A 23,227-nucleotide genomic window follows, 5' to 3' on the forward strand; every position below is an offset into this window, starting at 1 on the left:
CTGCTTATTGACTTGGGAGCTAATACTACAAATACGCATCAGGTTTTTGCATAACTACAGGTCACTATGGGTCAGCTGAGACCTTCTATCCTCACTTCCTGACATATACTAGAGGAGTTCCAACACTGTCATTTTATGACTGCCAGGGAGAAAAGGTGACAAGATATATCATGCACCATTTATTTTTCTACTTTGAGAGGACACACTAGTTGTGTTTATGCTTCAGAGACACTTATGAAACTTCCCCTAACTGAGAAGAAAACGGTGGCAGGAAGTTGAACTGGTTGTCCCGAAACATGAAGACAGGAATTGAGTGGATACAAACAAGAAAGGATTCACTCAGCGGTCAGAGGTCAGAAGAGGGAGAGAGTGTGTTATATAAATTATATTCTTGCCAGGTGGAAAGGCCCTGAGACAGTGTCATGGATGTAAGGCAGAACAACAGATACCAGGAATGTAGCAAGGAAGTTCAAAGCCAGAAGAGAACATGGCTAAGGATAAGCTTTGGTGGTATGTGCCTTCCTGATTGGAAACTGGGCCATCACCAGATAAAGTGAGGTGGGTACAAAAGGAATAGGTCAGTGAGCAGAGAGAAAAGCTCTGAGAGCTAGAGAGAAGTGGAAAATGAAAGTCAGGAAGACGTGTGTGTCTTGTAGAGGTTCAGTGAGAACGCGTACTTGTGACCCCTTTACTGACATGAACATGGCCACTTCAGATACTCTCACCTGCTTTTCCTGCAGTCTTGAGAACAGTGGTCTTGCTTTGATTTTGAGGCTCTTGTCCCACACAGAGAGAAAAGTACAGCTAAGAGGAATCTCATGTCCCCATGGTAACATGGAAACCCTAGAGACTGTAAGAGAAGTTTCTGGAGCATTTTACCCAACATGGTTTTAGATGCTCCAGAGTCATTTACATAAGGCGCTCTTTGGAGTTAGAAAATAGACCTAATGATCTGAAAACCTTTTGAGATTAATAAGGTGTAAAGACCATTCCTCCAAGAAGACTTAAACTTGACTTCCATTGGCCAAGTCACACTGGCAGGTACAACACAGGGGTCTCTGCCTGAACTCTTGAGCACCAACACTGGAACCCTGGGCTTAATTTGTTGCAATTGCTTACCTCAACTTTGGAAACTTAATCGTGCTAGGTTAGCCCTCAGTAAATGCTTGCAAAGGTTAGTAATTGACTTAAAACATGGTGATTGGTTCCCTGAATATTTTCTTCATATTCTGGCCTAAGGGAGGCTTCCTGAGGGAGGCAATCCTGTTCTGTCTGGACAGATCATTGCTCACTGCACAAAGTGCCCCTGAAAGCAGTGCTGGGTCTCATCCGCACACAGAACAGGAAAAACAAATGTGTGTCATGCTGACTGCTAGTGCTCTGCTGAAAGCAACATCTCCATAGTCTTTTATTTTGAAGAGGCAAAAGAAAAAAAAAAAACATGTTTGCTAGAAAAAGTATGGCTATGTTAATCTGCTCACCCACATTTTTTATCCTGACAGCCCATATAAATATAGCTTGAAGGGGAGGAAGTGGGGGCTTGAAGCAGATGGCCCACACCAAACTCAGGCTTCCCGAGGACTTCTGGTCACTTTGCCCACCCACGATGGCTTTCTCCTTGGCTGTCATTCCAGGATGACAGAACTTGCAGCAAATAGAGAAGATGATTTAGAGCCCATTTCATTGTCTCTTCAGAGTGGGGCTGGGTAGGAAGGATGGTCCTTCTCTCAGCCATGAAGACAGCTGGCATGCATGACAGACTCATCCCCTCAGTTGTAACGGCTCAGAGCTGTGATCGAGCCTCCTCTCCTCATTCTGTAGGAGATGCTGCCCCCTCAGAGGAACCCATGCATTTTTTTTGAGGAATGAATGGATGTCCTTCTTAGAATGTCCTGAAGAAAATAAAAGGACACGTTTTAGGAGTTCACAGTTATTTTTAGGCTGTAAACGTCTTGTTTTCTGTGTAGTCTTCCAAGTATGACGGTAATACAAAGACAGCTTGTAAAGTGCCATCCTGGAACCATAGCATGGAAGTAGACAAGACCTTTATGTTGTAAATGTGCAGAATTGGCAAGAGAAGATGAAGCCCGCCACTCTCTGGGCTGCATTGTCTTGAGTCTGTGAGCAGCAGAGCCTGGTGGTCATTCACACTTGGACACTCAAAGAAAACACTCACTAGAACAGCTGTGGTGATCTGTCCATGTCCACACAGCTGACCAGGTCTCTGTGTCCTCTTCTCATGGTGTAGATGACTGTGGTCACATGCCTTTCTCCTCCCCTGAGGCCTATGACCTCAGGTTCTCTTGCTATAGTTACCACATGCTTATATTCTCTCTTGCTCCTCTGTCTCTGGCTCATTTGCAATGAAAAAAAAAATGTTCTCATTTTATTACCTAGTAAGCATTTTCATTTCCATTCTCAAAATTTCTCTAAGTGGTTTCATATTGATTTTTTTATAAAAGTGAAACTCATAAAATATAAGTTAGCCATTTTACAGTGAAGAATACAGAGACCTTCAGTACATTCTCAGTATTGGGCAATGGACATCTCTGTCCAACTCAAATGCCTTCCCATCACCCAAGGGAAGTCTACAATTGCTATGCAATCTCTGTGCTTCTACTGCCCCACAGGCCTGCTCACAGACCTTGCCAACCAGGTCATCAGCATCTGCTTCCTGTCTCTGGATTTACTAACTACACATAGTCTATATAAAGGGAATCTTACAATGTGGAGCCTTTGAGGTTCTTCCACATTGTATCGTATATCAAAGCTTTAATCCATGTTATTCGTGAATCACATTCTGGTGTGCAGATATGACAGGTGATGTCCACCCACTGCTGGGTATCTGTGTTCCCATCTTTTAACTGATATGCAAATCCTATGATTAAAATGTACATGCATATATTTAAAGTACCATTCTAAGGAGTGAAACCATAGGATCAGAGGGTCGTTCTGTGTTTAATCTCTTTGCCAGGGAGCACTAACCTGTTCCACTACAGCGGGACCATCTGCACCCAAGCACCTTTGCTAACTCAGAAGCAACGACTCCAAGCCTCAGGGATGTGAGACCAGCTTTGCTCTTTCACACAAGTGCCCCCAAGCTCAGTCTCATGTATGCAGTAGTTTGTTTGCTAAAATTTGAAGTCCCACACAAGAAACCGTTTCCCCATTACAATGTCAAGCTACTTTTTTCTCCCCTCTCCCTTTTAATCTGTGTATACGCATATCTGTGCATGTGCTACAACAAATATGGCGGAAAGAGAACAATCTCAGGTGTTGTTTTCCTCCTTCCGCCCTGACACAGGGTTTGAGCATTTGTTTCGACGACCCTCGTGGGTCTAGCTGCCCTGCAAGCTCTTGGATATCTTCTAAGTGTCTGCTTCCTATCTTTCCACAGGAGCCTGTGACTAACACACCCAGATTTATGTGGTTCCAGGGATTCAGCCTCGGGTGCTTGCATTTCCACTGCCAATGCTTCCTGCACTAGGCTTGTTATAATTCAGTGCATTTGTTCAACTCTATATTGTGATGAGGCCATTTCTCAAATGACTGTGTTGTTGTCTTCGGCCTCCTTTAATGGTAACTGAGCCGGGATTTTCTGACGCTCCATTGTTTTCTTCCCTCCACAGGTGTCATTCTTCCTCTTCATCATCTTCGTGGTATACACTATGCTTCCCTTCAACATGAGGGATGCCATCATTGCGAGCGTCCTCACCTCTTCATCTCATACGATAGTGCTGAGCGTCTACCTGTCTGCAACACCAGGGGCCAAGGAGCACCTGTTCTGGCAGGTGAGTGTCCTTCCTCATGGGAGCCACTGGCCTTTCAGAGCTCTTCCTAGCATCGGTTGGAGCTGCCAGGGTGGGTTTGTTGGCTGCTCCTTGACATGGTCTGCAAGGGCTGCTGAGCCTTGTCCTCCTCCACCAGGGTCAATAGTCACTTAGCCATTAGCAGCAATGAGAAAATGTTCACAGAATAATTGTGTGTGTGTGTGAGTGTATATACACTCACACACACACACACATACCATTTTGCTGATTGCTGAGTAGTGATATAATTTTGGAAGCAAAGGTATGCATTGGAATCTTATTATAGATTATAATTTTTAGGACTCTTATTTTTAGTATGAAACATCATATAATTAGAAGCATAAATCACCCCCAACATCTCTCTTTACAGAGTATTGGGGGGAAAAACACTTCAATTTCTCAGTCTTTTGCCAAATCTATGAGCATTAAAAAGCAGGGTTTTTAAAATGCTACAGCGGCAAATTTGTGCCTTGCTCATAAGTGATATTTCAAGAAGCTGTTCTATTTAATTAGTTAAAAGCATTTTAAAAGCTATTTGATTCCCTTTACGTGTATCCATAAACATGAGAGTTGGCGATTTGGAGTTCTTCCTAACAGTGTCCTTTTTTATGAGAAAAAAAAATGTATGTTTTATTTTGCTGTCTTGGGGTAGTCACAACAAATATCTCCACAGTATAAAATGTACTAGGTATACAAGTTTCAGTGTGATGAGCACTGTGCCCATAGATGGGATCATTTAATTCTGGGGCATGATGGAATTAAACCAGAGCCTTGGAATGCTGTGTATTCCTCTTAGTGCTGAGCTGCATCCTGACTAAAAAAAGGGGAGGTTGAGATATAGCCAATGTGACGTCTGTGGAGGGAGAGAAACTAGGTGGGTGTTCATGGGGTGAATACATATGACTAACTTCTTGGTAGTCAGGAAGAAGAGGCAGTGAAGAAGGGTCTGGGGGACAAGTATATCTTCAAAGGCATGCCCTCATGCCCACTGTGACCTGCTAACTCTGAGAAGCCACACCCCCTAACAGCCCATCCACCCTTGAACCAATCCGTGGTTTAATACATTCATGAAGTTACAGTACTCTTTACCCATTCACCTGTGCTCTGCTGTTTTGAAACCCATCCTTCAATACAAGAGCGTTTGAGGTCATTATGAAACCCAGGGTATAATAGCATCCTCTGTCTGCAGTGAGAGCAAAGGTGATAGTCTCCAGCTTTACACTGTGTACTGTCTGTACCACCTGACGAACGGAGGCCAGCCAGCACTTATTCAAATGGATGAAGATGAAGTATAGCCCTTTGGAGTGTCGGATGGTGTACTAGCTAGTTTGTGTGTCAACTTGGCACATGCTGGAGTTATCACAGAGAAAGGAGTCTCCCTTGAGGAAATGCCTCCATGAGATTAAGCTGTAAGGCATTTTCTAAATTCGTGATCAAGGGTGGGAAGGCCCAGCCCATTGTGGGTGGTGCCATCTCTGGTCTGGTAGTCCTGGGTTCTAGAAGAAAGCAAGTTGAGCAAGACAGAGGAAGCAAGTCAGTAGGTAACATCCCTCCATGGCCTCTGCATCAGCTCCTGCCTCCAGGTTCCTGCTCTGTGTGAGTTTGAGTCCTGACTTTCTTTGGTGATGAACAGCAATGTGGAAGTATAGGCTGAATAAACCCTTTCCTCCCCCAACTTGCTTCTTGGTCTTGATGTTTTGTGCAGGAATACAAACCCTGACTAAGACAGATGGGCAAAAAACAAACAAACAAAAGACTTGATTATTTATCAGAGCAGTTTACATACCTGTCACTATAAATGTTGTCTGTGAGACATAAAACTTGTTCCTCTCATTATCTGTGCCCTTTAACTAATATCTTCCCTCTTTCCAAAAACCCAAACTCCATACAACTCCCATGGCATTCAAGGGAAAGATGATCCTATGGGGGCCTGAAAGAGTTCCAGAAACTCCTGTGTGCAGGTTCCACCCACGTTTGCTCCTCCTCTCTGCATTTCATGCTGCCCTCCACACCCCTGAGAGATTTCCACTTTCTCCTATCAATGGTCATACCATGCTGACTGCTAGCACCAGGAAGCTCAGCTTCCTCAGTGAGTAGCTGTGTGCAGTAACAAGTATAGAATCCATTCAGCCCATTAACATTCTGGGTACAACTGTGGAAAAGCTTTCTTCATGCTCACACTGGCAGCAAGTCCCTCGGATGTTTCATGCTTTGTGGCAGCTGTGTGATGGAGGTTTCCACTGGGTACACACTTTCTAATTTTTTCTGCTTCCTTCATGAGGAAATGAAGTATTCTATCTTGGGACAGAGGCTTTAATTGCTCTTATAGCAATAAAACAATTATATAAAGAGGGATAGGCAATGCTTTATGAAGAAGTAGGTGTGTTTCAGGTCATTGCATTTTGTATTGAATTGTTTTTTGATGCATTGTTATCTTTATTATTGAAAGAAATTGAAAAGAGATTAGTATACATCGTTTTTACTCTTTTCTAGAAACTAGTAGGAAAATATGCTGGCTTGCAGCCAGAGGTAAGATAAATGTGGAATTATATAAATGACTTTAATATTTAATATATGCTTAATGCTATAGTATTTCATTTAAAGATAACATTGGAGAGAAACAAAGACCCTGTAGTCAATTTCTGATGTCTTCAATAACTCCATGATTCCAAGAGCCAACAAGGCATAATGCAGTAATGGATTCAGAAGGGGGGTTGTGCAGTGTACAGAGCCAAGCATTAGATGGAACAAGGGACGTCTTATGGAAGAGTTGGGGGAAGGATTGAGGAACCCAGAAGGGATAGAGACTCCACAAGAAGATGCAGTCAGCTAACCTGGACCCTTAAAGGCTCCCAGAGACTGAACCACCAACTAAAGAGCATACATGGGCTGGACCTAGACTTCCTGCATATATGTTGCAGAGACATACCTTGGTCTTCATGCAGGTCCCCCAACAACTGAAGTTGGTGTATACTCTGACTCTGTTGCCTACCTGTGGATCCTATTACCCTAACTGGGATGCCTTGTCTGGCCTCAATGGGAGAGGATGCACCTAGTCCTGCAGTGACATGAGTTGCCAGGATGGGATGGTACTCCGGATGGGGAGCACCACCCTCTCAGAAATGAAGGGAAGGGGCCATGATGGGTGGGGTAATTAGAGAGGGGAAAGAGGGTGTTGCTATTGAGATGCAAAGTAAATAAATAAATTAATTAATGGAAAATGTGTTTTTAAGAGATGGGTTCATGTTTATGGTATGAAGGATATGCTTTATTATGCTTGGCCACTGCTGGAAATATAAGCTAAAATTACCATTGGATTGTGGGTAAAGAAAAACACTTCCTTGGATTCTTTTGATACATAGTACTTATAAATTAGAATGCTGTACATTTGCTGGTTAGATCACTATGGTGTCTTGTTCAGAAAAAATATTATGTAAAATGTAGGATACTGATCAAGTGTAAAGAAAGGTTTTGAGTCCTGGATGGGTACTGCTCTGACTCTAAGCCACCATTTCTCAACCTGTGAATCAGGAAGAACCATTTTACAGGTGTCACCAAAGACCACTGGGAACCAGATGTTTACATTACAATTCATAACCATAGCAAAATTACAGTTATGAAGTATTTAGGAACTAACTTTATGGCTGGGGATCACCACAACATGAGGAACTGTTAAAGGACCACAGCATTGGGACAGTCGAGAATCACTGCACTAAGCCATTAGAAGAGGTGAAAATCTGCTTAGTCCATATCCATTCTAGGAATTTTGTATTATGGTGCCTCTATGACATGGGGAAATCTACTGAGGTCATGTCTGTCGTGTCTGTTGAGTGAAATACTGACTGAAGAGCAATCCACTCCTCTTCCATGCTTCCTATCAGAATTAAATGCTCTTAGGAAATTCATCTAGTCAGCATTTTCCTCAAATCATTCTCATGCCATGATAGAGGAAATTTACTTTATATATATATATATATATATATATATATATATATATATATATACATATATATGTACATGTATATATACACACACACATCTTGTTTGGCCTTAGCTATGCCTAAAATTAAGGATCTCTACTTCTTTACATATTTCTGTATTCATTAATTTATTTTATTTACCAACATGGGGTCTCATGTATTCAGTTGGCCTTGAACTCTCCATAGCTGAGAATGACCTTGAACTTCTCTTTCTCCTGCTTCCTACGTGTTGACATTAGAGGTGTATACCACAGGAAACAAGGTATCGTTGCATGCTCAGTCAGCACTCTGACAACTGAGTTGCAAACTCTATCCTCTGATTCTTTGTAGTGGAGAAAGTTTAGAGGTAACATTTAGGCATTGGGGACTTTTTGGTTTTGTTTGGTTTTGCTATTGGGATGTCAGCATCATATCAATGTCAGGTCCACATATTGACAGCTGCATTTGTTGTTATACATACTACTATTAATATAGCTTTCTATTGCTGTAATAAAATGTCCTTAACAATCAAGTTAGAGGAGAAATGGTTTATTTTGGCTTACAGTCCCAACAGAGATATGGTCCGCCATAATGGAAAAGACACAGCAGTAGGACTTTAAGGCCAGCCTGGCAGTTAGGAAGCTGCTGGTCACATTCATCCAGCACATATGTGTGGTTTTTTGACCAATAGTTGCAAAAATAATAGCTTCTATGATTCTTAATCTTCTTGTAAAGCCAGTCTCCCACATCAGACACCACCATGCCCAGCTTCCTCTCTACAGACCTGTATACTCTGCAGGATCTAAGGATCTATCCATGTAAGGCTGCCACTACACCTGCAGTATCTAGGAGAGAAGGAAGAAGCAAGGATGGACAGGAGAAGAGACAGGACAAAGAAGCAACAAATTTTGAACGTATCACTGTTTGTGGGGGAGGAAGAGAAGAGTTTCAATTGGTCACTAATTTACTCTGCTTGGGAATATGTTCTTGTAGTTTTTTTCTTTTTCTTTTTTTTCAATTTAAATGTATGATTTATTTCTAGAAAATTATTATAAGGATGGAGAATGGGTTTTTCCATATTTATATTTATTAAATAATTTTATATATTACCTATAAATATGAATTAATTTTTTTCTTTTTCTTTTCCTACTGTGTTTCAAATATTTTTTTCTTTTTTTATGAATGTTTATGGAACCTGTGATTATGACCATATTCTAGACTTCCAAAATAAAGATAGGAAGGAACTACAAAGCAGCAGGCACCTGAGCAAAAGTTCTTACATTTCCCACCTATGAATGCTTATTTTTACATGCTCACTTTAGTAAAACTACCATAACCTTCTAGCATTTCACAATTGACTAGAAAACAATTCTACTGTTACTTGTTGGATACTAAGTGTTTGGTTATAATTCCTAAAACATGAAAACAACAAGTCATTTTTGCTTACCTTTAAACCAAAGTAAGCAAATGAAGTCAGGAAAGGCAAGATGGGACAACCATTCCCCTGTTAGCTGGCTGCATCCTGACTGAGTCTGAGGAGTGGACGGGTAAGCAGCCAATGAAAGAAGGGAAGACTGGAGTCTTGCCTCACAGCCAAAAGTAGTGGTCCAACACTGAAGCTTGTGCTGTGAGCACTCTTGAATCTTAAATATGTATTTTGCCTTTCCATTTTCTTCACTTTTAGAGGTCCTCATGACAGTTCCCACAATACCTAAGCAACTTCAAGAAATCTTCAGGCATCCCTATCTATGCACCACGGCTACATTTTGTATTTGAATTTTAGTCACTCTTATTGAATCTTTACTTCCTTGGCATTCACAGCCCATTCTGAATTTTCATTTCATATATCTTCCCCTTTCCCTTGGGAGAGGGGGGAAATTTGAATATAGATTTATTTAAGTAAGTCGGTTATATGAGAATCCATATTTATGAAAAAAGATGAGCTAAGGACTGCTTATTGGTTTGTAACAGGATTACTCAGATATCAGGGAAATTGGTACAGGAATCTTTGACACTGTGGAAGCTTTAATATATTTAAGTTGTGAAAACGTAGAGCGTTTTCACTGCATCTAATGTGAACAATTGTCTGTGGCGAGTCTGGAATCAATGGCAATGTGGATTTGTTTTGTAACTGAGATGAAGTGTAATTCAGGAAGTGTCTATTGGTGTCTGGAATTAAATTGCATTTGAGGTCTAATCTGAGCAGCTCAAAGGAAAAACAGCAGGTTACCAGCTGCCCAGTTTCTGGTGTGGAGGAGACTAATTACCAGGAATTTGGATCTCTGTCCTCCTTTTTGTTTTCAAAAAGAAGTACCAAATATTATCTTTCCACAAGGAAAAAATATTCTTTATATTACAAAGGTATGGATTGAGTCTAATTCATATCTTGTTTTAGTAAATGGTTGCTTATGTGATCTGAAGGCATTTGGTTTTGGAAGAAGAGGGGGATTGGAATAGGGAAGAAGAGAAAATAGGTGTGTTTTGTGAAAAAGTAGGTCATGCGAATAAAGTTGGGAGCAAATGTGAGAACAAATCTCGTTTTCTTTTCTTCTCTTCCCTCTTCCTCCCCACTCCACCCTCATGGCACTGCTTTGGCTAAAGACAAGTTCCACCTTGGCCAATGGGGGAGACAGAAAAAGTGAGCAACAGTAACTCCGACATCAGAGCATAAAAATCACACTAAAAATGTTCCAGCAATTTCTAGAGTGAAAACCCAAGAGTTTGAGGCCAGATTTCATGTTTGTAGTTAGCAGCCTATTTTAGAATGAGGTCTACATTTGTTCTTCTACCAATTGTCCCTAAGGTCTTTATGTATCATGTGTGTGTGTGTGTGTGTGTGTGTGTGTGTGTGTGTGTGTGTGTGTGTGTTGTGGGACAGAACACTGTCCTGTTCTTAAAGATTTGATAAAGGGTGCATGAAAGATGGATTTCCTGAAAAATAAAGCAAGATTGTAATTTGTGAACCATGTCTATCCTGCTACTGGTTTTAGCATTTGGACTGTGCAACTTCCATTCTTTAAGAGAATGATTCTCTGCACACAAGTTATACTGACAGTTCTATCAGAATTTGCTCTTCACCATTCACTGGCATTTTATTTGACAAGCCTGGAGTGATTTTCCTCCCATCTCCACTAATTCATGTGTCTTTGGTTTGTCCCTTGTAAATATCTACAGCTCTGATAATTCCAAAGGTTTGCTTTAAGTGGAGGAAGATTGTGATGTACTCTGACTTGTGATATTCACTGAAACCTTGGTCATTATTCTTTGAAACACACAGAAGGGAATGTGAAGATGAGAATTGTCAGTAAGGGCTCATATGTTTCTCCCCTTCTTCTGTGAAGCTGAACACAGAATGAAGCTTTTGTTATATGTATTAATCTTTTGTCCTTGGGGGGTGGGGAACTGCAATAATCATGAGGAGTCCTCTCTAGAGTTGAACATGACTCTTGAGGGTAGTTTGGAAAGACAGAGTTGTGTCTGAGCCTAATGAACTAAAGAAATGGAGACAATTGGAAGAGGAAGAGGAAGAGGAAGAGGAAGAGGAAGAGGAAGAAGAAGAAGAGGAAGAGGAAGAAGAAGCAGAAGCAGGATGAGGAGGAAGAGGAACAGGAGGAGGAGAAGAAAGAGGAGGAAGAGGAGGAGGAGGAAGAGGAGAAGAAGAAGAACAACAAGAACAAGAACAAGAACAAGAACAAGAACAAGAACAAGAACAAGAACAAGAACAAGGAGAAGAAAAAGATGAAGAACAAGAACAAGAAGAACAAGAAGATGGTAGCCCTTGCCCCTGACTGACCATGTTGTAGGGATGCATTCAACCCATTTTATTCAGTGAAAGACAGAGTAGATAGTTAGATCATTCATTCCAACGGCAGCAGAAATGATGAAGCAAGGAAATAAAAAATAATTAACTGAACCAAGCACATAGCACTTAAAACATCAAGGATTGGTAATAATGGCTTATTGGTAGATATACAACATTCCCAATATATACAGTAATTTGGATAGGCCGATGACAGAGGGAGCTATCAGAAAATGAGAAAACCTATCCTCAACTTCACATCTCCTGAGAGATGAGAGACCTTGGTGGAGAGACTCAAGGCTTGGGTTCACCATTGCTGAAATTCCTCTCTGAGGTTCATTAACATTTTGAAATAACAAGGAGCATAGGACCTGGGCAGAAAAAGCTTCATGATATCAGGAAGTTTCTGGGTTTAGGTCTCACTTCTGCCTTAAACCTGTGTGTGGTGGATATGCAGGTGATACACCCAAATTCTCCCTCCAGCCTATTATACACTTCCTTTCCTCTCCTTCAGTCTTGGTGCTAGGGAACTGTTAGTAAACTCAAATCTCTGGTTCAGAGTATTGTATGTATCGGCAATAAGAGAAAAATGCTGATTCACTTCCATATAGGGCACTGATCACATACCAGAGAAAGACCACCCAGTTCCAGCTTTGTGAACTAATGAAATCACTAGGGTTACTCCCAGGAACATGGATGTTATTTACAGGAGCAGCTGCATCACCAAAAAGCATATAGATAATAACTCACAAAAGTAACATCAATGGGCTTCCTTATGGAACATGTAGGAAGTTGCATCATAGAAGAGTCTCTTCTCACTAGCAGTTATTTGCGGCACATACAACCGTAGGCAGGGGACATGTGAACCTTGTAAGTTTTATGAACTTCCTACAGCAGGTAAGTTTCATGAGCTACCCAAGTAGTATGAGCCTCTGTTGTCACCTGGACAGTATCAACAGAAATGGCTAATGAGGTGGTATGGCTGCTGGCCTTGGTGCTGAGTACATAGGCTATTGTATTCGTTGCTTTTTGCAGTGCTGTGATCACAATACTTGGCAGAATCATGTTATTTCAGGGAGTTTCAGGGAATCTGTCTATCATGAAAACAGGGGAGGCATAGTGTTTTTCTTGGTAAGAAGAGTGTATGGCACCAGGAAGCAAAGAGCACACCCTCGTCAAAGGCTTAGCTGTGACTTTTAAAGGCCTGTCCCAACAAACCTCTTTTGGCCAGCTAGGCTCAAATCTCCTAAACATTCCACAACTTCCCAAGGTAACTCTGTCACCTGACTTCCAGGTACTGGATGTCCAAGCCTATGAAAAATTTCAGATTCCAATAATAACAATGGCAGATACTGTATATAAACAGCCCACTATCAAGCCAGGGTAGTATTTAGCTCTCAATAAATAGCAATAGCAATAATACTGTAGTTTTACTTAGTTTATATGGTTTCACAGACTTTAAGAGAAATGAAACATAAAAATACTCTGGGCAATCAAGTCACAGTCAAAGCTGAATAGGGAAGGAGGTGGGTCTCACATGTGTGAGACACTCTGAGCTGAAGTCTGGTTTTGATTATCCATTCTGTAGTGTGCTCTCCTCAGATCCAAGATGGCAAGCTTCATGCAACTTGGGTTTTCCAAGTCCACACCTCACTGACAAGAAGTCTGCTAATCCCCAAGAATCTGAACTCCTCTGGGTTCTGACAGCATGACTTTGGAAACCCTCAGGAACAGCTTCACAAATGAACATCTGTAGGTGGCACAAAAGCATCAGTGCCGGAGTGAATGCATAGAGACTGACTTGCCAGTGGGGTGGCGTGGACCCCCTTTGGCATTTTTTTCTGAAGTTCTTAATTCCTAAGAAGCTCACTGCATCTTTCAACCAACCTGGAGGAAGGTTGCTTTCTCCTCATGCTCTCCAGCCCTGTGGTACCCTGCTTAGAGAGACTCGACACTCTGAATCCTGGTGTATAGTCTTGAGGTCAGGCAATGGCTTCTTTCTGCATCTCTCCCACCACTGCCAGCTAAGATACAGCATCATTTCCCAAGGGCCACTGCAACATAATCGCTACAAATGCCAGTTCTTGAAGTTAGAAATCCATAAAACCTCACGCTTATTCTCCCATAGACACAAAAAACAAAGCATTGGTAGGTTCTGTCACCTCTAGAGACTCAGAATGAAAATCTATTTATGTGAGTGTTCTTGCATCCAGTGGGGATCAGTTGTTCATTAGACTCGGGCTCCATGAATCTATGCCTCTTCACATGCTATTTCTTCTCTGCATCTTCATTTCTTCTGCGTCTCATGAGGATAGTGGCTATACCAGTAGGACCCATCCAAAATCAAGAATGTTCTAATCACAACTTCTGTGGTTTGATCTAAAAAAAATTCTTATTTTCCCCAAATTGTATACTGAATGCATGCTTAGTATTATACATACATACATACATCTACTAGGTGTACTAGTATGTGTGTGTGTGCACACGCACACCACCACTCATGACCTTTCTTGGTGTCTATAGATCTTTCTCCTTTGACCTGCTTTCTCCAGACAAACAGTAATGGCATTGTCAAGTGGATCACTTTACAATTCAAATTCCTCATTCTCTTTCAGCTGGTGTTCAGGCTACCTCTAGGAGAAAAACATCCAGCCTCAAGACTGTGAGGTAGACCATCTGGTTTAACATTTAGTTTAGTAGGGCGGATTTTCTTCTAAACAGAGATTAGCTTCAGGGTTAAGCCAAGAGAAGTTTATAATTGGAAGGAAGGAATCATTTTCTTTTATTTGCAGATGGTTTTATCCCTCGCCTTTTCTTTAAAGAAGGAATCTTGAACTGTTACCAAAACACTTGTGTACCCAGTGTGGGCAAGACTCTACAATTCCCTACTTCCATAGTGTTGAATAAACCTTGGGAATCTATAATTATCCCTATGGAGATATACTATGCTAATCCTTAATTTTCTACCTGTTTTTTTTTTTGGCTGGAGAGTTATTGAGGAATTTGCATCTGTCTTGAGAATGGCAAAAGTAAACATCCCATCACTGCCCTTGGCTCTGCATGATTTTCTCATTCACAAACTTTAAACTACAGTGCTTAGTGCATTAGCTTAGACTGGGTTAGATTTAATGAGATACCATCTTCTATTTTTCCTGTAAAGATGTTTCCGCTTATCTACTCTCTCCACAGATGTTTGTTTTGGTAAAATATATTCTCTTATAAATACCAACTTCTCATTCCAAATTGAGGAATCTATTAATGAATTCATTTTTTATATTTCTATTTATTTTTCCCTGGCTAGAGACTTCTTCATGAATCTCTTGTCCGTATTCCAACTTTAGATCCATCCAGATAACATTTTGATTATTTTATTGCTCCAAATAGGGAATTTTGGATGTACACATTATTTTGTTGCTTTCCAGTTTATGTTATTTTATTTTGTGTTTTTCTTCATGATTATCTCAGTTTTCCTTTGCTTTGTTTTGTGTTAAATAACTCATATTTTTCGCAACTATATAATTACAAAACTCATAGTCTTTGATAGGCCCCTTAACATCTTTCTACATAGTTTAAACTTCATTTGCATTTCCTGTTTTGCTTAGAAAAACTTTTGTTGTTGGTTGTAGTGATGGGTTTTTTGACAATATGCCTTTTTGTTGTGTGTAATTTTCACATTTATCACCGATTATAGTTTTATTGCCTTAAAGGTTAGAGATGGTGTCCTGCTTACTTTTAATGTATCCTCTTGAAAAAGAATTCTATTTAATTTTATTATTATAATTCATTATTATTATTCTATTAGTTTATTTGTATTTGTGTACATGGTATGAGTGTTTGAATGCAGGCATAGATGGGCCCTGTGCATGTATTGAAGGCAGGAGTCAGCTCTTTTCTTCTCTCTGGTTTTTGGGGGATGGAACTCACTATCAGGCTTGTGTGGCAAGGGCCTTTACCAAGTGGGAATACTCCCCACCCCCAGCAGCTCTGTTTCTGCTTCCAACATAGCCTATCTCTATGAGGTCCACACTGTCCATGTTGCTGCCACCAGCCCTCCTCATGGTCACAAATGCAATGGGGCACTTTGGGTGCTTGAACTACTGTCATCAGGACTTGAGTTCCAATCCCAGAATTCACAGTGGAAGGAAAGCACCAATTCCCAAGAGCTGGCTCCTGACTGCCACAGGTCATCATCATGGTTCACCATGGCCAGCTCAGATGCTCATGGTATCTAGATAAAGATCTCGGTATCAGTGTGCCTCACTCCTCACACCTTTCCTAGTTTGTCCCTGTGAGCCTTTGGGTTCAACTTTCACACACCCAAGTGAGGTCCTGAATAGCAAGGTTCCTTTTCCTGGATCTGCCTGTCAGCTCCTCCATGAATGTCCCCTTCTGTGTCTTTTCTTGGCCTACACTCTGTTGCCTGTCTGCCTTTGATACTCACTGCACTCTTTCATATTGAAAATATAAATGGCTTCTGTGTTTCCTGTTTCTTCTGTGTTCTATGTATTCTAGTTAATTCCCAGGCTGAGAAGATGTGATGTATTCTCCACGTGGTAAAATGCAAATATCTAGTTCTTAGAAACTTCTTAAAAATCTGCCTTGTGTTTTATGTCTGAGCCTCAAGCTAGAGCTCAAGACAGGGACCTGCGATGAGATAGAAGCTGCAGATGCTAACAGTGAGGGAGTTGTTTACAGTGTACACTATCTGAGATCCCAGTCCCAGGGTGATTTCCCCGAGTACTTTAATTCTATAGTTTAAAGTACTATATGGAGAGAACTCTTTCATTCTAATCTTTGAACATTCTTTTTTACATCTCTCCTTTTAGCACCATTCCCAGAAGACAAGCCTGCTTCTGTGTAGAAAAGAAGTAGAGTTAAGGTGGGGACAGAATCAGTACCCTGCCCTAAGTGGCCATTGGTAGATATGGATGTAGGGATGGAAGAGGAAGGAATGAGGTGTCCATACTCCACTCTTCCATAAAACCTGTTATCCATTTTGATTCTCATCTTTCATGGAACATAGCATATCAGAGGTCAGCATGTGTATGTGTCATTGTGTCTTCCTTGCTCACTTCTGCCACATATTCCATGGACCTTGGGAAGAACTCTCTGTGGCAGAACTTGGGTCTTTTACAAGTTCTTATGCTCCATCACTGAAGGTACATAGTAAATGTGTACACATGTAACTAAAGCCCTGAGATGTGGGACAATGGAGCTCACAAATGTCTAAACAGATGTAGAGACACAGCAGGTAATGTCTTCACTATTACAAGCCAAGGAAATGGATATTTCTCCCCTGTGATACTCACCCTCCTTAAGCATCTCTGCTGGCTGTTAAATATCTATCAGTTAGTTCTGGTATCCATTGAAGGTAATTCTGAAGAGTTTGTTACTTTTCTATTGACATGATAAAACACCATGATCAAGGGCGACTTATAAAAGAAAGAGTTTTAGTTGGGAGTATGGTTCCAAGGGTTAATGTCTATGATGGAGGCATGGTGGCATGGCTGGAGCAGCAGCTGAGAGCTCACATTTTGATCCACACTGGAAGTGGTAAGAGAGGTTTTAAGCCTCAAAGCTTGGCCCCATGATTCACCTTGTAGTGGTTTGGATGAGAATGGCTCCTATAGGCTCATGTGTTTGAATAAGATCCCTAATTGATGGAACTGTTTGGGAAGGGTTAGGAGGTGTGGCTTGTTGGATGAGGTATGTCATTATGGGGGCAGGGCTTTGAGGTATCAAAATCCCTTGCCATTCCCTAACAACCCTTCCTGCCTTATGGTTGTGCTTTAAGATGTGGGCTCATAGCTACTGTTCCAACACCGTACCTGCCCACTTGCTGCCATGCTACCCATCATGAGCCATAGGCTTTAACCCTCTGAAACCACAAGCCCTTAAACTCTTTAATAAGTTGCCTTGCTTGCATGCTTTATCACAGAAAGAGAATTTTCCCCGAATAGTTGGGAAAGTTTTCTACCAACTGAGAACCAAGTATTCAAACATATGAGACTCTGGAAGTGTACCGGCTAGTTTGTGTCAACTTGACACAGGCTGGAGTTATCACAGAGAAAGGAGCTTCAGTTGGGGAAATGCCTCCATGAGATCCAGATGTGAGATATTTTCTCAATTAGTGATCAGGGGGGAAAGGCCACTTGTGGGTGATACCATCTCTGGGCTGGCAGTCTTGGGTTCTATAAGAGAGTAGGCTGAGCAAGCCAGGGGAGGCAAGCCACTAAAGAATATCCCTCCATGGCTTCTGCATCAGCTCCTGCCTCCTGCCCTGCTTGAGTTCCAGTCCTGACTTCCTTGCTGATGAAAAGCAATGTGGAAGTGTAAACCAAATAAACCCTTTCCTCCCCAACTTGCTTCTTGGTCATGATGTTTGTGCAGGAATAGAAACCCTGACTAAGACAGGGAGTAACTCTCATTTGAATTGCCACAAAGGACAACAATCCAAACTTCCTCAGACGTTTATGTCACTAGCTTATTATCTTCAGGACAATCCAGATCTTTCCATGCAATTTAAATCATCTGAGTTCTACAAATGTACAATATTATAGAGTAACCAGAAGAAAGACACAAAGGTGATTGAAGAAATGGGATGTGTAAGTAGGATTTCAAGGATCTGGGATTGCTGGTCATTGGAAGAAAAAGGGAACTGAAATTGAACTTCCTTCATTGAGTTAACATGACCCATAGTAGGAAGAATGGCTGGAGGTTTACTTTCATATAGCCCTATAACTTCTATCTCTGGGCCAGTATTTTATCTACTTAGCCAGGCAGGAAACAACACTGGTTTAATGTCCTACATACACAGAGGCAGTTTCAGAATATTATTGCAGGAACTGGGCTCACCAATCTAGAGAAAATTGCCTTATGTTTCACTCAAAATACTGTCAGTGAAAGGCAGCCTCTATTAGACCTATTAATAAGGCAGAAGGAGATGGGTTTTATGAATATAGACCAGTCTCTCAGGCAGGCCTGAACCTTTAAGGGGATGCAGTCTTCTGGAGATGATCTAGACTCCAGTGAGGTGGATAATTTCATGGTGGCACTCCCAGTGAAAAGTATCCCCACATAACATCCCTTAAGGGGGCCAGAGCATCAGGCAAATGTTGAATTAAAATTGTGGGTGTTGGTGGAGATGTTGAGGTAACCTGGAATCCCAATACCTACCTGTGCAGGTGCAATGCATGGTAACCCCATTATCCCAACAAATGCTGGTGAGGTGTTTGATGGCAAGTGGAACAGGTGACTATCGCCATTTTGAATACCCTCCTCTTGGAATCTTTGTCAGACATCTTCAAGAACCACAGCTCATGTCTGCAATGCCTTGAAATTCCATGGGCCAGCCTAGCTTGGTTTGGTCTTGGCCCAGGAAAATGGGCTTTATTGGTGATACCTTTGATAATATAGAACTTAGGGGTCATCACTGGAGCCTTTCCAGCAAAAAAGTGGAAACACTGACAAGATACCAGTTAAACTGCATTCACTGCATGGCTTGACCTGTCTTCATCTTCTCTTCTCTCTTCCCTCTTGACCTTTCCCACCTTGGAAGTTTAACCTTTTTACCTCTAATTTTTCTAGCATGGGCCAGAGACCATGGACTTTACCTCCCAGTATGTGGCCAGCTGCTCCCAGAGTAGTCAGGGTCTCCACACCCTACTGGCCTAAAGTGGCCTTCAGTGGTATCTCTGCCATAAGCCAGGCATTTCTCATTCTTGTATGATTTGCAGGCATTAAAATCCCCCCTTGGACATCTTTCCCATTCTATGTCTGCTTTTCTGTTCATTTAATGGCTGCAAAGGCTGTTGTGGCATTGCCAATCAGCCATAAATTGTCTTATGCATAGACTTCCAAATTCATCTAAGGCTTTGACTTCCCTTCCTTGCTAGAGCTCTCTCCTGTGGGAAATTTCAAGGCTTCCGTGAACATAGGTGAAGAGACCAAGAAGCGGATAGGTTTCTTATTCTGGTGTTAAGGCACATTTTTACAGGAATATTACAAACTTCCTGAAGTTTATTTGGGGGCAAACTTGAAATTATGTTTTATTATTTAAAGGGTTTTAAATCTAATATTTATAACGTCTCAAAGTAAAGATTTCCATTTATGGCTGGCCTTCTGACTTGCATGTGGTTTACAAGTCGGTTGCTCTATACTTTCAAAGTTAAGTATATGCCTTCATTATCAGTCAGCCTACACTCCACAGGAACTTCAACAGGGGACCCCAAACTCAACTCAGTACTTCCCAGCTTGTGACTCTTTCATGTCTGTGAAAGGCAACACTACCTCTTCATTTCGCTCCTTCCCAGCTCATCATCCTCCCAACTGCTGGATCTTAGGCCGTTCCTCACTCTCCCTCCACCATGGCACTTTGTCTCCTCTCAGTCTTGCTGTGTGTCTGGGTACTTTCTTTCTGTCCAGGTCTTTGTAATAGCTCAGCCTCATTGCATGTCCACCTAAAGACCAGTCTATAACCATTTCAGTGCCTTCTTTTCCTTTTTAACCACTGGTAGAATAAAATAGTCTTTTGGGGCTGAGATAACAACAAGCCCTGTGTAATATATCCCCAATGGCCTTACAGCCTGTCCATCAACTCCTTGGCATAGGATCTGAGCTCCTTGTCAATCTTTCTGTTCTGTTACAGCTATTCTGCTCTCTATGGAGCATTCCAGCATTGACACTTAGCAGGTACTTAAGAGCAAGCTTAGGTGTCACCTGTTGGAAGTCCTCAGTGACTACAAGTATGTCCTGGGTACTTGGGTATCTGTGAGTGAGCTCTAACAGTAGGTCCACTTTCCTTTCTCTGCCACCCATGTTTCCCTGCAAGACCCTTCAGATTCAGGCTCCCAGAAGACATCACTGCTGGATCTATAAACCTCCTGTTTGTTGTATGTAGAATGTTGAGCTTATAGAACTTAGAAATATTACTTGCTTCCTATAGGAATGCATATAGAAGCTGCATTGTTCTGTAAAGTATAATTTTGCTAAATCTCACAGAACTGAAGCCACAGTTTCCTCTCGTTGCAGCAGCATGGTGTGTCATGGCAGAAACCTTCATCCTGGAGTTAAGAAAGCATGAGCCCAAAGCATGAGCCCAGGTCCTAGTTCATGATTGGGTCATGGCTTTAAGCAACAGGCTGTCTGTGTATAGCCCATTGCCCCACAATTCAGCTTCTCTATCCACCTGTGACCTGTGTGTGGAAGACGAAGAGCAACAGATTGGACTGGGGATGTGGGGATGTGTGGCCTTTGTCTGAGGGTGTGGTCACATGCCCACTGAGCAACAGCCCCTTATCAGGTTATAGCTTTACCATCCCACCACTTTCTCTGGCTTAGTTTTTACTAAAATACAAATATTGAGCTTTTAAAGTTATGAGAGAGCCACCATCCAAGATTTTTAGTTGGGAGAAAATATTTTGCATCTATCACAACATCTGTAGTCATTTCCTCCAGCAGTTAGGGAATGAATCATATTGTGTTTCACACTGCATTGTTCTATATCAAACAGAACAATTACAGTTAGAAGTCCAGCAACAAGTAAGATTACATTGTCTGAGAAGTAAGCATAGAGAGTAGTTTAATTTCTCCATGAAAATAAATTGTTTGTTTTGTTTTGAGACTGTGTCTGATGTAGCCCAGAGTGTCCTCAAATTCCCACGTAGCCAAGGGTAACCTGGAACTCTTGATCTCCCTACTTCCACTTTCCACATGCTGAGATTATAGGCAGCTCCACCACCATATCTGACTTCAAAACTAATTTATTAAACATTTTTCTAACTAAATTGTGGTTTTGTTACAAATTTTGAAATGTGTTAAAAGTTGATGTCAGTTCCCAGGTCATCATCCAGCAGAGATGTTTCAAGAAATTTCTACATCTCAGCACTTTCTATCAAAATGAGTGTGGTGTGATGTGGGTCTGTGAGTGAGGGGCAGGGTGTGGTGTGTGTGTGTGTGATATCTGGTGTGTGCATAAGGGGGGTGTTCATGTGTTCAAGCAGGCATGCCAAGACAGGTGTATGCAAGTCAGCAGACAATTTCAGGTATGGGCCCTGCCTTCTGCCTTGGTACCGACAGGCTCTGTCACTTCTCCTGTCTCCATTTCTTGTCTTGATACGGGGGCAGTTGGATTATTACTGTGTCTAGCTCTTAGGTGGGTTCTAGGGGCCTGAACTCAGGTCATTGGGCTTATGTAACTAGACCCATCCATAACTCTGTGGATAGGACTTAAAAAAAAAGAAAGAAAACCCGCAAATATCTGAACATCTACTCAGAGGTCTGTAAGCGACATGTGCCCAAGAATCAATGGGGGTAACCTTAGTGTGACTTACTATACTGGAGATATGGAACCTGAAGAGGCCACTTCTTGTATCTAGACTGGAATGTCAGTGGAATGAGAGGGATACCAACCAACCCACAAAACTTTCAATCCAAAATTGATCCTTTCTCTAAGAAATGCAGATGCGGGAGAGGGTGCCCAACTTGAGACCCATCCCATGAGCAAGTACCAATCCCTGACACTATTAATGATTCTCAGTTATACTTGCAGACAGGAACATGTTTTTCTCTGAGAGGCTCCACCCAGGCTTAACAACTCACAAGGGTACCCATTTCCTTCATAATGTACCTGTCTACTAACTAGGTTGCCATGTTCCATGCCTTTCAGAATGGCAATGCCTCTTTACAACAATTCTGGGTCTTGCCAGTTGCTGAACAGTGACTTTGTTATCAGGGCTCATAAAGAAAATCCTTGCCGGGCATGGTGGCGCACGCCTTTAATCCCAGCACTCGGGAGGCAGAGGCAGGTGGATTTCTGAGTTCGAGGCCAGCCTGGTCTACAAAGTGAGTTCCAGGACAGCCAGAGCTATACAGAGAAACCCTGTCTCGAAAAACCAAAAACCAAAAAAAAAAAAAAAAAAAAGAAAAGAAAACCCTTTGCCACATAGAAAGATGCATGTTTCTTTAGAATAGGTGTTCTGTGTTTTGTTTGGGAATGGCTATGGAGCAAATATTTTCAGGTCATGGCCCATCTGGTAACAGGCCTGCTCAGCCTTGCTCCTGGAACAGCCGCAAGCACGGAATATGCATGCCGACAGGTGTGGCTGAGCTTCAAGAAAGTTGTTTATAGAAACAAGCAGTAGACAGAGGTGGCCTGTGGTCTATGGCAGAATACTAACTATCAATTTTACTTTCACATCAAGTAGAGCAGGCATCACCCTACACAGTCTTTGAGCAGTCACTGCTGTCATCTTCTTACTCAGCATAGGTATTTGTTTTCTTCCAAGATTTGGAGAATGCAGCTTCCAGAGTGAGCTTCCTTTTGTGGAACTGTACCTCATCTTCCATGTTCCTCAAGTCTCAAAATAAGCATGCCTGTGAAGTCCCCCATCGATTTAACCTAACTGGTCTCCACACCTCTACTCTAACAGTGAGGATTGGGGCTGTTACCCTTACTCATCTCTGATTCCCGTGATGCCGGAAAGTGTCTGAATGTCTTCTGGAATTTAAGCAGATGCTTCCATTTCAAGCGACACATCCACATCCCTGTCTGTCGTGAGTGTCTGGGAAATGTAGGCACATGCACATGTCGTCAGTGCCCTGCCTTGGCTACTGCAGTCTACTTAACATTTTCCAAGCGTGTCTAGTAAAACTTATGGAAA

General features: G+C 41.8%; 1 protein-coding gene across 1 annotated transcript in view; it reads left to right on the forward strand.

Annotated features, from left to right (window-relative positions):
• Adcy2 (adenylate cyclase 2) overlaps positions 1 to 23,227 on the forward strand; it is a 401,885-nt gene that overhangs the window by 111,897 nt on the left and 266,761 nt on the right. The window contains exon 3 of the mRNA XM_021179908.3: positions 3,630 to 3,791. Within this exon, the coding sequence (XP_021035567.1) occupies positions 3,630 to 3,791 (162 nt within the window). The remainder of the gene's footprint in view (positions 1 to 3,629; positions 3,792 to 23,227) is intronic.

This window comes from Mus caroli, unplaced genomic scaffold (genome assembly GCF_978045245.1).
Source record: "Mus caroli unplaced genomic scaffold, Mus_caroli_1 scaffold_15, whole genome shotgun sequence".
Lineage (NCBI taxonomy): Eukaryota > Metazoa > Chordata > Mammalia > Rodentia > Muridae > Mus > Mus caroli.